Source organism: Thamnophis sirtalis, unplaced genomic scaffold (assembly GCF_051295495.1).
Source record: "Thamnophis sirtalis isolate CommonGarterSnake01/CBP01778 unplaced genomic scaffold, rThaSir2_p1.2 scaffold_4, whole genome shotgun sequence".
NCBI lineage: Eukaryota > Metazoa > Chordata > Lepidosauria > Squamata > Natricidae > Thamnophis > Thamnophis sirtalis.
Window position 1 is genome coordinate 105662868 of NW_028261384.1, and position 20614 is coordinate 105683481.

The 20614-nt window shown below is 36.8% G+C and overlaps 1 protein-coding gene across 2 annotated transcripts in view; it reads left to right on the plus strand.

Annotated features, from left to right (window-relative positions):
* MYBPC2 (myosin binding protein C2) overlaps positions 1–20614 on the plus strand; it is a 69809-nt gene that overhangs the window by 13679 nt on the left and 35516 nt on the right. For both annotated transcript variants that reach the window (XM_087713681.1, XM_014065075.2), the window contains exons 2-6: positions 11667–11729; positions 15203–15232; positions 16930–17007; positions 18578–18726; positions 19956–20073. In XM_087713681.1, coding sequence (XP_087569807.1) covers positions 11667–11729; positions 15203–15232; positions 16930–17007; positions 18578–18726; positions 19956–20073 — 438 coding nt within the window. The remainder of the gene's footprint in view (positions 1–11666; positions 11730–15202; positions 15233–16929; positions 17008–18577; positions 18727–19955; positions 20074–20614) is intronic.

The following is a 20614-nucleotide window of genomic DNA, read 5'->3' on the forward strand; positions in this document are numbered from 1 at the left end:
CCGGATTTAATGAGTGGATAGGTAGAGAGAAGAGAAGCTTTCTCCCAGGGACTTCTGTGTGAGTTCCAAGTCTCTCATCAGCCTCCTGAACTATGCAAAGCATCTCCGTCAGAGCTGAACAGGCACGACCTGGCAAAGCCCATGCGACAGCTGGACCAACCTTCCGGTGGGATGGGGGTGGAGGCGGGGACATTGCTCCTGCTGTGTTATTAGTGATCACTTTGGGTGATGGCTCAGCACTCTGACACCAGGCTATATTAGGGGTCAGACAAGCTGTGAGAAAGGACTCATCCTAGTAGCTTTATTGGGAGGCATAGAGGGCAGATGTAGAGCTTAAAAGGAAGTAGACTGGGCCCCGGGGTAATGCAAGAGACTGTGCTTTCTAAAATGAGAGGTGCTTGGGCTCAAACATCTCTGAATGGTCTTCATCTCCTAATCCCCATCTGTTGAGATGGCTTGCAATTGCTTGATGATCTGCACTTTGTCCATGCACCAGAACAGCACATGGGGAAATCTTATGAATCCTGACTTGAGGGAAGAGATTAGTTCTTTGCTTTTTGTAGGAGGATAAGAAATTAAAGAGCCATTGTTTTAAAACAAAATGATCCAAAACGGGCTGCAATATATGTTCATGAACTTCTAGAGGTTTATGTAATCTCCAGGTTCTACCTTCTCTGCGTGGATTATAATACATTTAATAAGTAAATCCAGTAGAGAAGTTCAGATAAATGTTCTCCCATTGAAAGGGTTGCTGCCTTGTTAGATAAACCATAGTGTGCTTGATGAATCAATCACTCAATCAATGAATTAATCTGCGCAACAATATTATAAATGACTGTCAGCCAGTTGCTTCTTTTCCAAATTCTATTAAAATACTAGTATTAATAAAATTAACAATTATCCTATATTAAAGTAATGCTTATTTTTTTTAAAAATATGTTGCTTGGTGAATTGGAGGCATCTTTACAGGTAATCCTCATTTAACAGCCGCTCATTCAGCGACCATTCAGAATTACAGTCATGGTGAACAAGGAGACATATGACTGATCCTTGTAATTGCAACCATCATAGTTATATACGTGTGTGTGTGTGTGTGTGTGTGTGAGAGAGAGAGAGAGAGAGAGAGAGAGAGAGGGAGGGAGGGAGGGAGGGAGGGAGGGAGGGAGAGAGAGAGAGAGAGAGAGAGAGAGAGAGATACTTGCCTGACGATGACGTTTACTCATATCTCAGGTTCTTAAGTCAAAACAGATCTTGGTGATTTGTGATTAAACATCACAATCCATTTTTTCCTAATTTAGCCAACTAGTTTAAGTTGATATTGCACAAAATGGCCTGAGGAGGGAAGCATTGTGAAGAAAAAAATATTTTTTAAAAAAATGTGGGTGCTCTATAGATGGAATAATAAATCTCTTGGTAGAGAGATTGGAGCTGGAGAATTTGGTTCCAGTATGTATGTATGTATGTATGTATGTATGTATGTATGTATGTATGTATGTATGTATGTATATGTAAATCTAAAATAAATCATGCAATTAATAGTTAGCCTTCATATTTAATAAACCTGTTAAAAATGGCTGTTGATCTTTTTTATTCCATAAATTACCTGGAAATGGCAAATTGCTCATTATATTTTATTTTCTTAAGAGATTGATTTTGAACAGAGCTTTTTAAAATATCACACAGGAAAATGTACCACATATACCACATGGAAAAATGAATATCTTTGCATTAAGATCAGTAGGAGACTGTATAGTAATTTTCCATATGTAGAAAGTTATTTTATGTTAATTAGAAAAGCAATGTTTTTTAACGTTTTTGACTGACATTAAAACAATGTAGTCCAATTCACATGTTTTAGACAAAATCTCACATTAGATCCAACAGGGTTACCATTGAAATAATGAGAATTTTAGCTCAACATTTCTTAAAGGATCCTACCTGGGAAATAATTTGTTATGCAATTAGGTGCTATTTCAATGTGTTGTTTGCAGCAATAAAGCTAAAACAAGATATGTGTGTCTGCTAGCTAATTTAAGACCACAATCTGCAGTTTAAAAACCTCAGTTTATCCTTTGAGTATAATCCTCAAAAATATAATAACTCAGAACAAGTAGCAATAATAAGGGGTTTGTTTACATGGGAAAGAAAGGAACCAGCTGGGGTTCCTGTTTAAAATATAGGAGCATTATGGTCTTAATAGAAAAAGTATCCCATCCTGTCACTTCAGCTGATGCATTTATTTTAAGATATTTTACAGTATATTTTACAGTAACTGAATTTAGTAGACACCTCTTGACCCAAAGACAAGGTCAAGAAGTACAAACTCGCAATTAATGGATTCTTGGTTAACTTTAATCCAATTTTCTGGGTTTAAATTGTTTGGACACAAATATGGCTAAAATATTTTAAGCTGCCTTGAATCTCAAAATCACATTGTAATTCCTAAGGAATAAGCAAACTACGTTTTATAATTACTCTAATTTGCATTTGTTTGTCTGCTTTTGCTTGTAACCGCTTGGAGTTGGAATAACAGCTTTTGTTCAGTCATTGGTTTTAACTGATTTTATGATTGTTCATCATAGGTTGTGTGAGATGGATGGCCATATAAATTGAATAAACAAATAAGCAAAAAATGGTTCCTAGGTTACAGCTAGTCAATCATTGGCTGTTATGTGACACTTAATCCCAGACAAGAATGGTTTCACCTGTTCATCTCACCATCATTCAAACCAGGGGTGGGTTTCTCGCCCCGTTCCAACCGGTTTGGTTGGAATGGGGCCAGCGGCGTCCTCGTGCACGCGTGCGATGCACGCATGCATACTAGCGTCTGCATGACGCTCCAGCTGCTCCTGGATGATCGCGCAGGCGCTGTATGCGTCCTGCGCATGCGTGGAAGCGCAGAACTCGTCAAAACCGGGTAAGGACTGCGGGCGGGCGGGCGCGCCCTTCACCGTTCCCAGAAGTTACTTACTTCCGGGTTCGGCGACCAACCGGTTCGCAGGGACCGCCGCGAACCGGTTGAAACCCACCCCTGATTCAAACCCTATTGTCCTACAAATATCCTCTTTGGTCTCAAAAATTCATATCTCAATTATTCCTTCTAGATTTTGTTCCTTGATAGGACAAAATCTAGAAGGAACAATTGAAGTAGGGATTTTTGAGATCAAACAGAGTTTTTCCAAATTTGATCATTTGGAAGGGAGGTCCTTACGAATGAAGAGCATGGAATACTGTGGAAAATTTCAGCAAGGGAATAAAGGGATTCAGCAAGGGAGCAATAGATAAGAGACACTTGGCATTTGAGAGCATTCACATATCTGGGACATGGATGATCTTAATGTGGGAAAATATTTAGGTGCAAGATCAAATCTTGTCTTTTGATCATCCTAAATACTGTTGCCTATGTGATTCATGTCAACATGCACATGATGTGAGACCAGGCTAAAAGTGGATTTGAGTAGTTTACAGAAGAAGGCAATGGAAAACTATTTTTGTAGTGTTGCCATGAAAACTATATGGACTTGTCTCCAAGTCACCAGGAAATGACTCAACAAGGAATTTATTTTTACTTTGTTTATATTTTAGCATCTATAAGTATTTTCACTAGAGCAATGTGAGTACAACAGTTGTGTGATATTAAGTCAAGTTTGGGGATTTGTGCGCTGTGTTGTAGCACTCATCAAACTTTGTAAAAAAAAACAAACCCTACAATATCTAGACTTGCTTAAAACACCTTTTTAGCATTTGTGTATTGCTCCATTTAAAATTTTGCTTAGTATTCAGCTACATAATAGGAGGGGAAGGAAGATAGCTTTACTATAGGTTATGTGAGGAATACTAATGCTTTTATTCACTCCTTTGAAGCAAGAATGCTTAAAGAATTTAAACTTTGTATATTGTCTGTTTTATTCTATTATCCACATGTATTGAAAAGCATCAATGCATGCAACTGCATTAAAAGATGCACACAACCACGAAATTAATAACTAAAGCAATAAAAATTGGAGGGAAAGGTCTTCAAATAATGTTGAAAACAGAACTCTAAAGAAGTTGCCCGCATTACTTAAAGAACTTGTTTTTTTTTTTTGCTCCCTTTGTTGAAAAATCACTATTTCAAAAATTTCATTTACTTGTGAATTGCACTGAGTAATTGAGATTTGGGGTAGGTTTCAATGAAGCAGAGCAAACCACGTAACAAACAAAGGACAAATATAAAATTATATTAGTAGCTAACACCTCCTGTCATTCAAAGTCAGCTGCACTAGAGTCAAGGTCAAAGTCTCATTGGTTTTTGATGGTTTTAATCAGTTTATTTTAGTGCTTTGATTTTTATGCTGCTGCACTTCTGAAGAGTTGTTCAGAGCGGGTGAAAATAGTCAGTCAGAGTCAGCTCTGATATCTGTTCCTGATATCTCCAGGAGAATTCCATGTAGAGCTGTACAATAAGCCTAGAAACCAGTTAGAACTAATTGTAATATTGAGGTTATTCTTTAGTGGTAGATTTGCCCTCCTAATATAGCAGGCATATTTGGTATGATATGATCAGTTGCAGCTTCTGAGTTTCTTCTGAGGCCAGCCCCACAAGGACCATTGGAAGCTATGCTATCAACAATATTCCTCAGTTCAATATATAATTCACCTTCCAGGGTTGCATAGTTCCTTTGTCCAATTCCTGCAAAAGTTATCCATAGTTCTTGAAATCTTGATAGATTCCAAATACTTGTAACTCAGTCAGGAATATATATATATATCTTGAGCAGATAGTGTAGTTCAGAGCAAGTTGAATATACTGAGATTTAACTCAAACACATTTTTAATTCCATGAAGTTTTAAAAACAGCTTATTCAAAGTTGTGTTGATGAAAAGTAATAACATAATTAGTGGCCCAGTTCATCGGAAAAAACAGATTTGGAAGCTATTTTAAAACTAGCCTTATGGGACAAGGAAAACCAGTACAATATGTTTTACAGATGGCACCTGGCACCAACAAGGTTAGCTAAAATCGTAACAAATACCTCCCCAAAATGTTGGAAATGCGAATCAATACACGGAACATATTACCATTTATGGTGGACCTGTGAGGAGGCTATTCTTTTTTTTAAAAAAAGGCTGGAGGCAATAACAGGGGTTAAAATAGAATGGAAACCTTTAGTTTTTTTATTAGGAATAATGTCTGCAAAATACAAAAAAGAAATCCAGTATTTAATACTACATAAAATTATGGCGGCAAGGATTGCCTTTGCCCAGAAATGAAAAAAACAAATTAATTCCAAGCGAAGATGAAATAATAAGAAAGGTTATGGATTGTGCTGAAATGGACAAACTAACTAAAGAAATCCAGGGAAAAGAAGAATCAGAATTCTACCAGATATGGGATAAATGGTATAGGTGGATGGAGGAAAGAAACAAGAATCAATAAAGGAATATAACAAAACTCAAAAAAAATAATAGTTATGAGTAAAATAAGAAGGTTAAGAATAGTGAAATCCAAATGAAATACAACAGAAGGGGAAATAATATAAGGTGAGCGGTATCAATTGATAATTGCTATTAGAAAGAACAGGAAGCTCCTGTTCATATTGTATTGTGTAAATATGGTGTACATCTAAGTTTTGTGTGTGTGTATTTTACATGTTTGTTAATAAAAAAATAAAATAAAATAAAGAAATAAAACTAGGCTTATAATGCAGCCTTCTCAGCTAAATGGGTCAAAGCTGAGCGGTAATATTTTTATATATGTCTTGCAGTATTAAGTAGAGGTGTTGAAATTGATACCTGCACAATACCTGCCAGGGTTTCAGTGGGGTCAGATAATAACTCTCAAGCTGAGTCCAAGAGGAGCTAAATTCTAAAGTTGCTTACTCCAGTCAGTAACCAAAGATAGGATAGATGCCCAGTTATAAACGTATAAGTGTGGAAAGTTTAAGGTATCTCTTTTAATAGACCATTGTAATTTATAAAAGTAAAAGTTTGCCAAAGGAATATATATGTAAAATATCACGTAAATATGCAATGAAATAAACATATAGCAAATATCCCACATTCAGTGCTGAATCCATTAGTTATCCCAAATACTCCAGAGAATTCTAGATAATTTGTCTAGTTTTTTTATTCATTTGTATCAAAATAGAAGTTAATTTTTTTTTATAAATTGAGATGGGTTCCTCGGTATTCTTATATCAAGATAAATAGACAATAAACCACAACTCTGCTAGCATTTTTTTCCAACTAATGATTTTAATTAAACAGAATAAGCTTTCTTGTGTTCCGGCTCACTTTGTCATGTGTAGTTTCGCTGGACTGGATATAAATTGGTGTAAGGTGAAGGGGAAATGTTGGGGACAGCGGGAGGGCAAGAAGAATTGATAACATAGGTTTCATGGAAAATTATCAATAACTTATGAATTAATCATGGTACTATATTAAAAACCGATTGTGTTTGTAAGCATTTTCTGAGATTCCTTAAACCTTCTCATACAGTACATATCTATTCAACAATTTTTCACTGAGTAATGCTGTTAATGTTTTATTTTCCTTAAATAATCACTTTTAGATTTATTATGGAGTGTCATGGGCGTTCATGAAGTGAGATACAACTTGTGAAAGCTTATGTCTTAAAAAAAGATTAGCTGGAAAAGTGCTAGTAGACTCCAATTTTTTTATCATCATACACAAATGGAGCTTTCTTCCTTCAATATCATGGACAACTATTGTATTGAAACCATTATATTTTATTATTGGGAGCCAATGACATCTAGTCTGATTTTCTTCAGTACACAGAGTAACTAGAAAGGACCTCAAATTCCTAAATAATGAGATTAAGATTAGGAACAAAAAAATCTAGTTTAAAATATCTAAAATATCACCAAGGTGAAACAAAATGTATACTCTATTCAGCCTATTATAATTCCACTGATATATTCAGAATTTCTGGTATGACGTTGACCAACAGAGATTGGAAGAATTTGCCTTCAAAAGTTAGTGGATCTTTTGTGGGTTGAAAGCTGCCCCATTGGGTGGATTTGAGTGAATAGCAAGAAGTCCTAAACTAAATTAAAAGAAAAGGAGGGCAACCATGAGGTGTTCCTCAACATAAATTTATCTACAGTAAGGATATACTGTTAGTAAATCTTCAATGATTTGGACATTGAATAAATCTATCAACTCCAAAAATAAAACTTTATAGAAACAAAAAAAAAATCAAACTGACTGCACTGTCTGTAAATGAATATAACAAAAGTTTTCTGAGCACCCTTAGAAATTACGGCTGTTAGATCTTATTTATTTTGAATTAAAATAAAAACAATAAAAATCTGATACAGCCTGAAACTTGACAGTCCTCTATAAATGGAGCTTGATCTGGATCATCATAGTTAGAAAGGTACCCTCTGTTTTGAGGGATAAAATAACTAAAAATCTCAGCATCCGCATTTCTCAGTTGTTAGAACATATAATTAGTAATATAATTTCCTGATTTAGAAAAATCTGGAATTGTTCCCTCTTTAGAAATAATTTATTCGAAAACGCTTCAGTATAGATCTCGAATAAAAAGAGGCTGAAACCCAATATACTTTTTATATCACTCAATTGGAAAACTATCAGAAGCAGGATATTTTCAGTTTAATAGATCTAATTGTAGTGACATTTTTTAAAGCAAAAGAGGTGAAATAAAATTAGTAGCTTGAATCTCTGGTAAATGTGACAAAACACATTTCTGTATAAAGGAATTTATCTTATCTGCAAAAACAAATATGTTACAATTCAGAATACATTTTAAACAAAAATTGATTAATGATGTTATAACAGATGGTACAATATTTCATTGCTCAGGGATTTTCTTTTTAAGTCTATAAAACAATAACTTGCAAGATTTCTCTCCCTTTTCCTAATATCATTGCTTTGTTCAAGATAGTAAATTTCTGTCTTGGAAATATAGAGCTTGTTAAGTTTGTGCTTAGATTTACATCCTTCCAGAGATAGCTGGGATGAAAAAACCCGCAATAAAAATAATTTATTTTGTTCTTTAAAAATATAAATTTAACCCATTGGTTCTCAGTCTTTTCTTCACCACGATCTCCTATTGAATATCCTTTTGGTTTTGGACCACCAAGACTTAAGATTTAAATCATAACATTTCTTCAAGCCTTCACAGATCCCTTGTGATGACATTGCAATTGCCCAGGGGTCTGCAGACCACAAGTTGGGAACCACTGGTTTAATCAATTTAAATAGCATGATATTCAGTCCACTGGGATTGGCCCGTACCACTTGTGCTGGCAGAGGAGGCATGATGGGGGTCCTCTCAGTCTAATTATTCTGCTTGGCAAGGTCCAGATGGAAGGCCTCTGCTGTTTCCCCTGCTCTCTTGTTTCCCATTTGAGGTTGGCCCCAAATGCCCTATCTTTTTGTAAGGGCCTAAAGACATGATTTTACCAGTCAGCTTGGGACCTCAGAAGGGGAGCAGCACAATAAAAGTGATTGATCGGGTAAAAAGAGACCCCCCTGCACCCCCTTCCGCCTCCACACTCCCCATGTGTCCTTGGTTTTAATGTTTGATTTAAACTTTTTATGTTTTAGTTTATATGTGTGTCAGCTGTCCAGAATTACCCTATGGTAAGATGGGCAGACAATAAATTTTATAAATAAATAATAAACAAACAAATAAAATAAACAAGTAAATGATTTGAATAAATATTTTAGCAATACTCAAGGTCAAAAAAAGACAAGGTGATAGGTTTAACAGTACAGTTAAAACCGTGGTCTGTTTTTAAATACATTACTTGATGTGTGTAAAAAAACAAGCTGTGGTTTGTTTGCATAATCACAACTACTAGCTTGAGGTTTTTTGACTCCGCCCCATGGGTTCCCATGGTACTGTCCTATGCCAAAGACAACAATGAGTGAAAGTCTCTTTTTAGAAAAATATCTGCCATTTTTTGTTCCATTTGCTTTAGAGATCTTTGCAGCAAAGAAACCACTTAAAGAGTATTTGCAATTTTCTCCAGATAACACAATAAGCTTCAGAGAAGCATGATTTGAAATTATAATGTTATATGCTTTAATTTTAGACATCAAAGAATCAGAAATAAAGAAATAATCTAGCCAAAAGCAATTCTTATGTGTGAAAGAAAGAAAAGCATATTTCCCTTAGGAGGGATTAATCAAACGCCAGCTGAGATAAAAGAATAAAAGGCAACTGTACTGAGGCATGCTATTAAATTTAATTGTTGAATTCATCTAAACATGCTTTACTCTGTGTGTTGTACTATTATTGGCAGCTAAAATGTTTGCACTGTTCTAAAGTTCCTGCCTTTCTAAATTCATATTTGTCTTTGAGCCTTTATACATTTACAGGTAACCATGGCACAAACAAGCCTCAATAATGTTTTTTTAACCACATTTCCATAACAAAGCCTTCATCTTGTCCCCAGGCCAAGAGTGAAAAACTCTTAAATTCTCCTTAGCCACAGTAGTATTTAAGTAATTATTTCAGTCCTATACAAACACTATCCAAGGACACCCTCAAATAACATAAAAAATTCCCCTCCTTTCAGTAGAAAGAACCGAGATTACTGCAGTCACAGTTAATGCAGTTAAAACATTAGAGGCAGGATAGGAATCAACAGTGGGAACAGCTAATGTCATAATGATATAAAGGCAGGATACAAAAATCTAATAAATAACAATAAAGCAAAATATACTTTTCTATTGGCTCAAAGATGGATGGAAGGATCAGCAGTGGGAATAGGTCTTTGTGTTGTCCAATTCAAGATTAGATTAGCAATCAAAAGGCTGATTATCACATAGATGGAGTATGCTTGGATGCACAGGGTGATAGCTATTTTGTTGTGGTTGTTCTAATCCCATTTTTCTCCATTTGGTTATCTTACACTTGGTATTGCATTAAAATTTTCATCATTATCAATGGAGATAGCTAATAATATTGCCTTCCATTATGCTTGTCCATCCTTTAAAATACTCAGATAAATACAATTTTCCCCAAAGGACCATATGATCCAGAGTAGCATTCTGATAAATTATTGGGCCCCAAGAAAAGCATAGTTTGATTAAATATTAATACTCACATAAGGATTATGGTGCTGGAATAGGAACAGAAAGATCCAACATTACATCTCTCAGCCCTTGAAAGTCACACTAAGTGATTTTGGGCCAAGCTTTTTCTCTTCACATGGTTGCTATTGGCATAAAATGCAGAGAGATCTCTAAATAATCCCTCTCCCCAAGCTTCCAGAGAAATACCTATCATTATTTTGTGAATAATATATCCACAAAAATAAACTAAAGAATAATATTCATTATTTTAACTAAGCGAATGAACAGGTTTACGATAGTTTTCATTCTTAGTTAATTATTATGGTTAATAATATTACTGCTGCTGCATTGAATAGTTTATGTTTAAAATGTTAATTTAAAGACAACAGAGTTGGGAGGCTGTACTTTATCCTTCATTTAAAATTTTTAAAAGACAGTTTGTACAAATAACTCCATCAAGATAAATGATGAAGAGCTCGTCTTGAATTCACAATGCAAATGTGTGATTTCAGGTTTATTGAAAAAACAGGATGGCAGATTTTCCACAGGTTTACCTTACCTTATTCTCTCCAAACTTTCTCTTAATGAGCGAGATTTCTTCCTAGAATATTATTCCTTTATCTTCCTTCTCAAAATAATGTTTTAATGAACATCCTCTGATAATAAAATTCATGTCATTTTTAGTCTTCAGATAGTATTGTTATTTATATAGCCAAAATGCATCACCTACAGAGGAGAATCATGCATTAGTATGTTTAGAGCAACTCTTTGCATTAGATTTGCAGAATTATTAAAAAAGAAGAAAGGATAATTCCTATATATAGCTTATCCAAGACTGAGTGCATGCAGTGGCCATAAAATGATAATTAATACAATCATAAACAATAAAAATGAAGAGTGTAGAGTTCAGTAGAAATCCAGAACAATGACCATCATGCTGCAATGTTCCACTTTACCAGGCCACATACAGCTGCTCATAACTTGTAGCTACGTACAAGATCTGGATAAGACAGGGATGTCAAACTCGATTTCATTGAGGGTTTGCATCACAGTTGTGTTTGACCTTGGGGGGGGCGTGGCCAGGGGGGCATGTTCAGTTTAACATCATTCATGTTGGGGGTGTCTGTGGTGGCTTGAGTGCTCTCCCAGTGAAAAAATGGAGCTCCATTTTCACTGGCAAGGCCCTGCGAGCTGGTCCTTCACTGTTTCCAGGATGGCCCCATGGGCCAGGTCTAAGCATCCTGCCCCTGAGCCTTGAGTTTGACACCCCTAGTATAAGACATAAGAAATCTGGATTTTAAAGCTGATTCATGCGGCTTACAAAGAGGCTAGAGAAAATTCTGTTTCTTCTTGCCAAGTCATGTCTCATCTCCCCTTTGCTTACAGCACTTCAGATATTTTACTGATCAACTTGTTAAACTGTCAAGGGGAGGGGAGGGAAAAAAGTGCCATCCAAAATGGGTACTTGGTCCCAAATTTTGGGCATGATCACAGGAACAGAATAGCCTCTGAAGGCCAACTAGTCGCTTGCCATAGTTGCATGTGATTGGAGGACATGGGTTGCCTTGCTGTGCCCACTTTTCCTGATCTGCTGTCTTTTCATTCCTCTACAGCAGCAAAGAAGAAAGAAGTGAAGAAAGCAGAGCCAAAAGATGTGAAGAAAGAAGAGCCCAAAAGTAAGAATATGAGTCATATATTGACTTGATCATGCATAACAGAAAGTCAATCGCTCATTTTTTTTTTAGATTGGAAGAATGAAGGGCTGTAGAGAACATACTGTTTGCCTTTCCGTTCCCTGGTGATTATGAATAGCCTCATCAAGGGAATGGAAATAAAATGGTATGCAAAGCCTTTTCAAGACTCTTGAAAGGCCAAGGGCAGAATATTCATCTGAGAATGTTTTCCCATCACCCTTTGAAGTCAGTATCCCAATAAACCTCTATTTGTGGAGGAGCCCCAAAGTCAAAGACGTTGAGATTATTTGCTAACTGAATAAAATTAATTTAATCAATTTGCAAATATTGTATTAGCCTTTGATGCCCCTCTACAAATGGTGCTTAGGGCAGTTGTTCTCCCCAAGAATACCTTGATGGTAGGATTATGTCCCTGTTGAAAAGAAAGAATTAAAAATAATCCATCCAAGGCAGAGTCAGAATGGATGCCAGAATCAAAGGATACTGCTACCACTATCAACCAAAATACATTATACAGTTATTCTGTCTTTTTCTACTGAAGAAAACATTTTCTGATAAGAAACCATGTCAAATTATGAGTCTGGGTGGGTGGAGGAAGATGAGAGGACAGCTTATCTGGATGCCATGAAATTTAGTAGACAACTGGACCATAACCGGAAGATGTTTAGGACTAATTAGGCTGCTTTGAATAATTTTCTCTTTATGGCTTCTTGCATGTCAGTTATAGCAGAAAAATACAGGCATAATGTGTCTACTTTGATTGAACCATGCATTAGATTCCCTAGAAATAATAGATATACTACTCTATGTCAATTCAGTGAAAAGGCTCAGGAAAGCTGTGTGTGTGTATATGTGTATGTCTGTGTGTGTGTGTGTGTGTGTGTGTGAGAGAGAGAGAGATATATATTTAGAAAATCTTCAGATTCAGCAAATCTAATGCACACACACGCACACACACACTTGCATGTGCGCACACACACACACACACACACTAGCTGAATACCCCTGCTTTGCAACGAAACTATGTGATCAGGCTTGATAAATCGACACTTAAATTAATGAGTAGCTACCATCGACCTCTCCTCTCCCTCAGGCTTACCCCACAGAAGCCTCCCTTATCCTATCCCCTTCTCTCACCTCAGCCTTGCCCCACCAAATACTCCCCTCTCCTATCCCTTTCTTTCCCCCAGCCCTTGTCCCACAGAAGCCTCCCCTATCCTATCCCCTTCACTCCCTCAGCCTTGCCCCACAGAAACCCCACCTATCCCTTCCCCTTCACTCCCTCAGCCTTGCCCCACAGAAACCCCACCTATCCTATCACCTTTTCTCCCTCAGGCTCCTCTCTACACTCTCAGCCAGCAAGCTGGATGAGTCAAGCGTTGGCCATGCCCACATCCACGTTTTCAGGTTGAGAGGGGGAGTAGAACTCCTTAGCAGTATTAATAATAATATACGAAATACTAATGCTCTAGTGGTCATTTCTAAAAATCCTTTGTTATCGAGCACCTAGAAGCCAAGAGAAACATACGTGCCAAATTTCAAGTTTGTAGGTTTTACGGTTCTGGAGATTTCTTGATTCCTGCATGAGTGTTTTTGCGTTTATATGTAGAGATATTTAATTTTAATGTTTTAATGATTAATTTGATTTATTAAATTATTTAAATTATACACCACCCAGAGCCCCTGTATGAGGAAGATGAGCATTGAGAAGTATGGAATTAAACAAACAAACAAACAGACAGACAAACAAACAAACAAACTTTGGATCTTATTTGGTCCTGGATTCTCAGAAATAAAGAAACAGGGGAAAGATTTTCCGTATCTCATAATCTAAAATTTAAGCAGAGACCTGCTGCTTGCTGACCTCTGCATTAGTGTTGCACATGCTGGCATGTTGACCTAGAAAAACTGGCTCCCAACTCATAGTCTGCTGATCCCTGACAGACCATTTTAATTAAAGGAATGACAAACAAGTAAGATAATATCTTTATTGGTCCAGGGGGGAAAAATGACTCCTTTACTTTGATATCTTTCCTTTGTGGGATTCAGTATGGCATTGGTACCTAATTGAAAAGGACATCTCTGCTTAATAAAATATAAAAGCCAAAAATCACAGTCTACATACAGTATGCATGTTTAAAACATCCAGTCATAGAAAACAGTTTTGAACCTCAGATTTTCAAGGTGAGCTAAGCTGCCACAAGTTTCAATTCCTTGTCATCTTCTTAGCAAAATGTTTAGGCTGGTTTTATGGATTCTAGATTCTGGCAGAAAAAAACACCACCACCACATCCCTTGAAAGCTTTTGCTTCAGTTTCAGTCTAATCATAGTACAGCAGAACACTGAAGTATTGCATTGAACCATGCATTGTTTCTTCTGGAGATGATATTGTCAAGAGTTTTCGTTGCAGCAGCACATCCAGCAAGCACACAAACAAATGAACTTCAGCAGGATTCAATTATATATAAGAAACTTTTTTACATACAATACTAAATAGCAGAATTCAGCATACAATATCAGGAACACAGATACAATATTTATAGAAGCAAGTCATTACAGAGTAGAGAGATACAGAGGCCTACATTGTACAGAAGCTGGGAAGTTAAAGAGGCCAAACCAAGTGTAAGCCACACCCAGACTTCAGATTGTCTCTTATGGCCCCATACAAACAAATATTATGTTTCAGTTTCCAAACAATCCCCATTGGCTGACCTGTTAACATGTCTATTCAAACAGTCCCCGCTGACTGACACGTTGCCATGTGTATTCCAGTCTATGAACATACTCTGACAGATACAATAAGTGCTGTGGCATGGTTTGAGAAACTGAAACTTTCAACTGACTAGACAGTACTTTTTTAACTGAATCTTTTTGCTGCCATGGTGGAGGAACAAAGGATGGGGATAAGGATATAAACTCCTACATCCAAACATTATTCACTTAGCAGAAATCATTTAGTTGTTACGTTCAAACTTAGTCAAGAAAAGTTGCACTTAAGTCCTAGTCCTCGCCAAACATTTCTTTGTTATAGGAATTTTATTTCATTCAAACATAAGGCCCAGCTGTTTTTTCGTCATTTTTTTTTGTAAGGCTATCCTATATGCATTAAGAATGTGGGTAAAATTTAAATATCCAAATATATTTACAGGCCTGAGAAAAGCTGTGTTGCAACAAGAATTTATACAGCCAGTCCTCAACCTAAAACCACAATTCAGTTACTAAGCAAGGCCGTTCTCATTCTTGCAGGAAATCACATTGTGACTGAACTCAATTTTACAACACTTTTTATTGCAGCCATTAAGCAAATCACTGTGGTCATTAAGTGAATCGCATGGTTGTTAAGCAAATCAGGATTTTCCCAATTGATTTTGCTTGTCAAAAACTGGTTGAAAAGGTCTCAAACTGTGATTATGAGACCACACCTAATATTTCCCCTCTCTTTTATTTTTTCTAGCTGAAGCTCCAGCAGAGCAGGTTCCAGAAGGTAAGAATATTTCCTTCCAGAAAAATAGCAAAAGAAATCAGTTAGCATCCTCGTTCAAATATCCTATGGAGCAACCAATTCTCTAATGTTTTGCAAACAGCCAAAAGGACACCTGGATGAATGCTGTTCCTCAGGGCAGGTGCTGGAACAGAGAAAACATGATGACTCTGCTTAATAGAGAGAACTGGACCATGCCCAAACCTGTCATTTCTTGGTCACTCAGTCCAAGCAGAAATCATTGGACATTAGGCAGTCTTACAAGTACTGTAATCTAGTTTTGAGCCACGCAGGACTTTATGGGTAATAACAAACACTGCGAATTGCACCCCGAAGCTCATAAGAAGACAGTGCACCTCACATAGAAGGAGTGTTATATGGGCACATTGTGAAGTTTCAAAAATGCCCACACAAGTTTAAAAAAAATGTATTCTGGACAAGTTGCAGTTTCTAGATGCTATTTAAGTTGAGCACTATATAGAATCTATTATAGTAATTCAACTGGAAGATAACTAAGTACACAGGCATAATGGAAATCTTCAAGTAATCTTCAAGAGACACTGCCAAGGGAGAGACAGCATTGCCAATATCTATAGAAAGGATGGAATAAGAGGCTTAGAAGGCTTCTTAGTTTCTGGATAAATGTGGGGAGAATTGTATTTTTAGACATGCAAGGCTGTCAATGTAGTAAATTAACTCATCCGGTTGTGATTCCTACCTAGTCTACTTTGCAAGGTTGATATCAATCCAGTAGGTCTAACAGTACAAATTCCCCTCATCTCTTACACACCCTTAGCAAATTAATGAAGGTCTGTTCCAAGTTTCTTGTCCTACCTACTATCTAAAGTAGCTATGGACTATGCTGTTTCTTATCCCCTTGGCAGTGTCTCTTTATTCATTCTATCCTACATGCCATTACACTAGGGGATGAATTACTGCAAGTGCTACTACATTTAGAAATAAAGATAAAAATATATCAATTCAGAGGTTTCAGAACCCACAGCTATTTGCTTTTGACAGAGTTGACCAGTGTCAGTTCTTGTCCATTCAGGCCTCCACAAGCCCCCACACTGGGGAACCTCAATGGCATCATTTGCTGATTCATGGCAGAGACATATAGTTGATGTTTATGGATGACTTCATCCAGCAGGTCCATATAGATGTCAAATATAAGTGGGGGGAGACTGAAGTCTTGATGAACCTTGTAAAATAGGGTCTGACACTTCAATGTCTTCTTTGCTACCACCAGGACTTGGAGAAAGGCAAACCACAATATCATGCCTCCTACTTTCTATACCTTGAGTTGGTCCAGAAGGATTCCATAATTAAAACTATACGGAAGTCAAAGAATAACTGATGCTTAACATTCTGCTGTTACCTCTATTTTTTATCAAATCTTACCTATAATACCTATAGGTAAGATTTGTTAAATCTTAAAAGTTTATTACCTATAATAAACTTGGCTCCCTCATCCACCCCTAATTTTGAAGTAAAATCTTTTAGAGAGAAAATCATATTATCTGTAAGCAGAACATGAAATACTGAGGGCTCTCTTAAATCATGCTCTTGATAATCTGTTCTTCCTTTGTAGAACTTAAATGCAATGATAATACTTTCTCCTGCTTTGCTATATCCTAGAACTTCTAATCACTCTAACACTTTTTGTCCTTCATTAATTACTCTACTCTTTTCCTCTCTAGTGGAAGACAAAGGGGATCCCTCTAAACAGTCAGAAGGAGTCTTCATCCAGAAGCCAGAAAATGTGCTAATACATTGTGGTAAATGGCAAAGTAGAAAGGCAGAAGATCCATGCATATCCAATTCTAGCGAAATTTACATGAACTTTAAAAAAACATCTTATCATTTTGTTGTGCATCATACTTTACTTGGAGACCTTTCCTTCCTTCCTTCCTCTCTCTCTCCCTCTTTCTTTCTTTCTTTCTTTCTTTCTTTCTTTCTTTCTTTCTTTCCTCCCTCCCTCTTTCTTTCTTTTTTTCTTTCTCTTTTTTCTTTCCTCCCTCTTCCTTCCTTCCTTCCTTCCTTCCTTCCTTTCTTTCTTTCTTTCTTTCTTATCTAAACATTGATACAGATAAATAAAAAAGACATTTGCAATTTAAGACACTAAATAGTGTCTTTACTAAAAAGTAAGGATGAAGAAGAGGGAAAACCAAAGCAGTTAAGTCAGACATTAGTTTGAAAATTTACAGTTCCAGCATTCAGTTGAGATCAAACAGTTTCAAAAGAAGCCGCTAAGGGCATTTCAAAGGATAGGAGGAAAAGGTAGCTGTCTCTTATTAGACCTGGTTGAATGGTCTTTTAATTTTTTTTCATTCATCCTTTCGCGCTCTCTCTCTCTCTCTTTCTCCTTCTCTCCCTGCCTCCCTCCCTCCCTCTGACTATTACTGATAGGATGTTACAGAGCCAAAAGTTGCTTGCTTTTAAAGAAGAAGAGAACCTAGAAACTTCTTTCTAATTCTTGCTAATTTAGTACAGTAAAGCTTTAGGGTTAGGTGTGCCTTGCCTTGAGAGGGTCCAGGAACTAAGAACAACATATGGTGTTAAATATGAATAGTTTCCTTTGTTGTTCTTCACCGGCAGACAGAAATCTTGCCAGATTAAAGCAACTAGCTGCATAACTACAGATAGACTTCTATCATATGCCTTAAGCTATGGATCAATGTTATATGGTCATTTTGCATATCAGCAATAATCAGGACACTTCTAAGAATCCTCTCTTAGAGGAGACATGGCTCTCTTTCAATTAGTGTAAAGCAACTGTTGGTTTTTCTAGGTTAGAAAAACAAGAAAAACTTGAGCAGTGGTGGTGAACATACCTGTGAACATGCGTGCCATCACCCCAGCTCTGTTTCGGGTCTCTGCTGCGCATGCATGTGTGCCTTCCGCCGACCAGCTGATCTTTGGGTCTCTGCTGTGCATGCGTGAGTTCTGCACACATGCGTGGTTTGTGCGTGTGCATGGCCCACATCTTGCAGTTTGGGCAGGGCATAGGCACATGCGCAAGGCACGCACATGCACTTTGGGCACTCGGTGCCTAAAAGGTTTGCCATCACTGAACTAGAACATCTCCCTGAAGCTAACGACCTTCAGCAAGGTTGACCTGGAACCTCACCATCCCCAGCCACCACAGCTAATAGCTGTGAAGTCTAAAAATTCTGAGATTTGTAGTCCAGCACATTTAGAATACCGGTAATTTCATTTCCTTGGGGTTTCAGAGACAGTCCACCTTTCCCTAGAAGTTTAATTCCCCTGAGTTCCATTGTTAGGACAACAAAGTGCCTATTTAGATAGGGAAACAGGTATTCTGACTTTGATATCTCCTTTCTATAGGCAGTGATGTGTCTATCCGTGTACAGTTGGATGGGGCTCAACTCCCTTGCAAACCTTCCATCAAGTGGTTCAAGGGGAAATGGCTGGAGTTGGGCATTAAGAGCGGACTACGGTTCCAGTTCAAAGAGGACTTTGACAAGGATAAAAATGTGAGCCCCTGTAGAAAAGGAGGCTATAAGAGATACTGATGTCTGTTCTCTCAAAATATATTGCACTGTTAAAAGTACTTTACTCTAACTACCATGACTTATTTCAAAAGGATACTGTGAAATATGTTTTTCAATAGCAGTTAAGAATTCTGCCAAAGCACAATTCCCAGGCTAAGTCTGATTTGGCTCATAAATATGTGTCCTTTCCCCAAACTCATCACTCTCTAAATTTTCAGTTTGATGTTTTGTATACATTAAGTTCACGTCTTACAACAATTTGCTTAGTGACATTTCAGTGTTACAAAGCTGTTGAAACCAGCTGTAACTGGTCATAACATTTATGAATGTCATCACAGCATTCCCAGAGTAGAAAAATGCTACTCTGCTGCTTTTAAGAACAAGCTAGGAGGAGGGAGGGAGCATCAGGTTGGAGAAACTTGCCATATACAATACTGCTGGGTGACTGTTGGAGAAATTTTCTGGATTACACTTGTTGACCTTATGAAGGTATTCACACAACAGATTTATCTGAATTTATTGAATTAGATTTATTGAATTAAAGAGTAATCAGCTCTTCAGAAACAGCTTCTTAAGTGCTTGGGAATATCTTGAGCTTGAGACTTCTAAAATGGGTGAAGTAGAAATCTAAACATATCTGAAAATATCCTTAATTTCAAACTGAACAAGACATTTTAAGCTGATTTAACTATTTTGAGATTTAACTGTTTAAAGACACTGAGAGCAAAAATAGACCAGTCTTGGTAAACATCTAATCTCAAATATTTGTCAAACTAACAGGAACTAGCACAGTGAAGGGAAAAAAAATTGGGGTAAGATATCGATAATGTAGGTGTGATTAATCCTTTTGTGTCTGTTGCAAATTTTGCCCCCTAAACTATTTTACTACCTACTGAACATCCTTTTTTTTTTTACTAATCAAACCCTGAATTGTAAAACAAATAAATAAAGCTACCTCTGGGACTTTGGTTGGAGAATTGCAAATTAGGTATCTTAATTCTAGTACTTCATTTTTTGCTGCTATTTTCTTTCTCTTTGAACTACATTTTTCACATCCTATAAAATCTCCATAACTCCCATTAACACCAATGGAATATAGAAAATATAGCGATGCTTGTTTCTAGTTCAGAACTATTATGTGCCAGTCATATAGTGGCAATAAAAATAGCTACCTAATAAACTTTGTGCTTATGTTTTGTTTATTTTCAAAGATTTACTCCTATGAGCTGAAAATTGAGAAAGTAGTAATTGGAGACCGAGGTGACTATCGCATTGAGGTGTCAGCCAAGGACTTTTTTGACAGCTGTGTCTTCAATATTGATATAGAAGGTACCACCATGTTTACACTGTTTGCTAATCTCCAGACCTAATTTTTTTTTTAAAAAACCTACAATGTTTGCATAACATTCTTTGCTCACTGAGATAAATGACATTGTTCATACAACTCTTTAAGTCAGTAAGTGGGTTTCCCAAACCTCACTGATCCACAGATATTTTCTTTCAAAAGGCAACTGGATTTTCTAGCTTTGCTAGAAGACACTTCATTCTCATCCAAGAAGCTTATTCCGTTCTGACTGAATGGTGGAGAATGGGAGGATTCAAGTGCTCATTAGTCCTCTTTCTGATGTGAAAACATTTAGGTTGAGTTTGTACAACATGATCTTGGCTAAAGTTCAGTTGGGTAGTCTGTGGCTCGGTGAATATCTATAGAGATTCTAAGGGTCACCCCTGCACCTTTTGAAGGCTGTTCATCCCAAAGCGTATAGCTAAATGTCTATGGAGATTTGAAAAAAAGCACTTTTGGGACAACCATGACATGGACAACTGAGAATCTCCATAGATTTTACTGAATCTCAGACTACCTAAATGA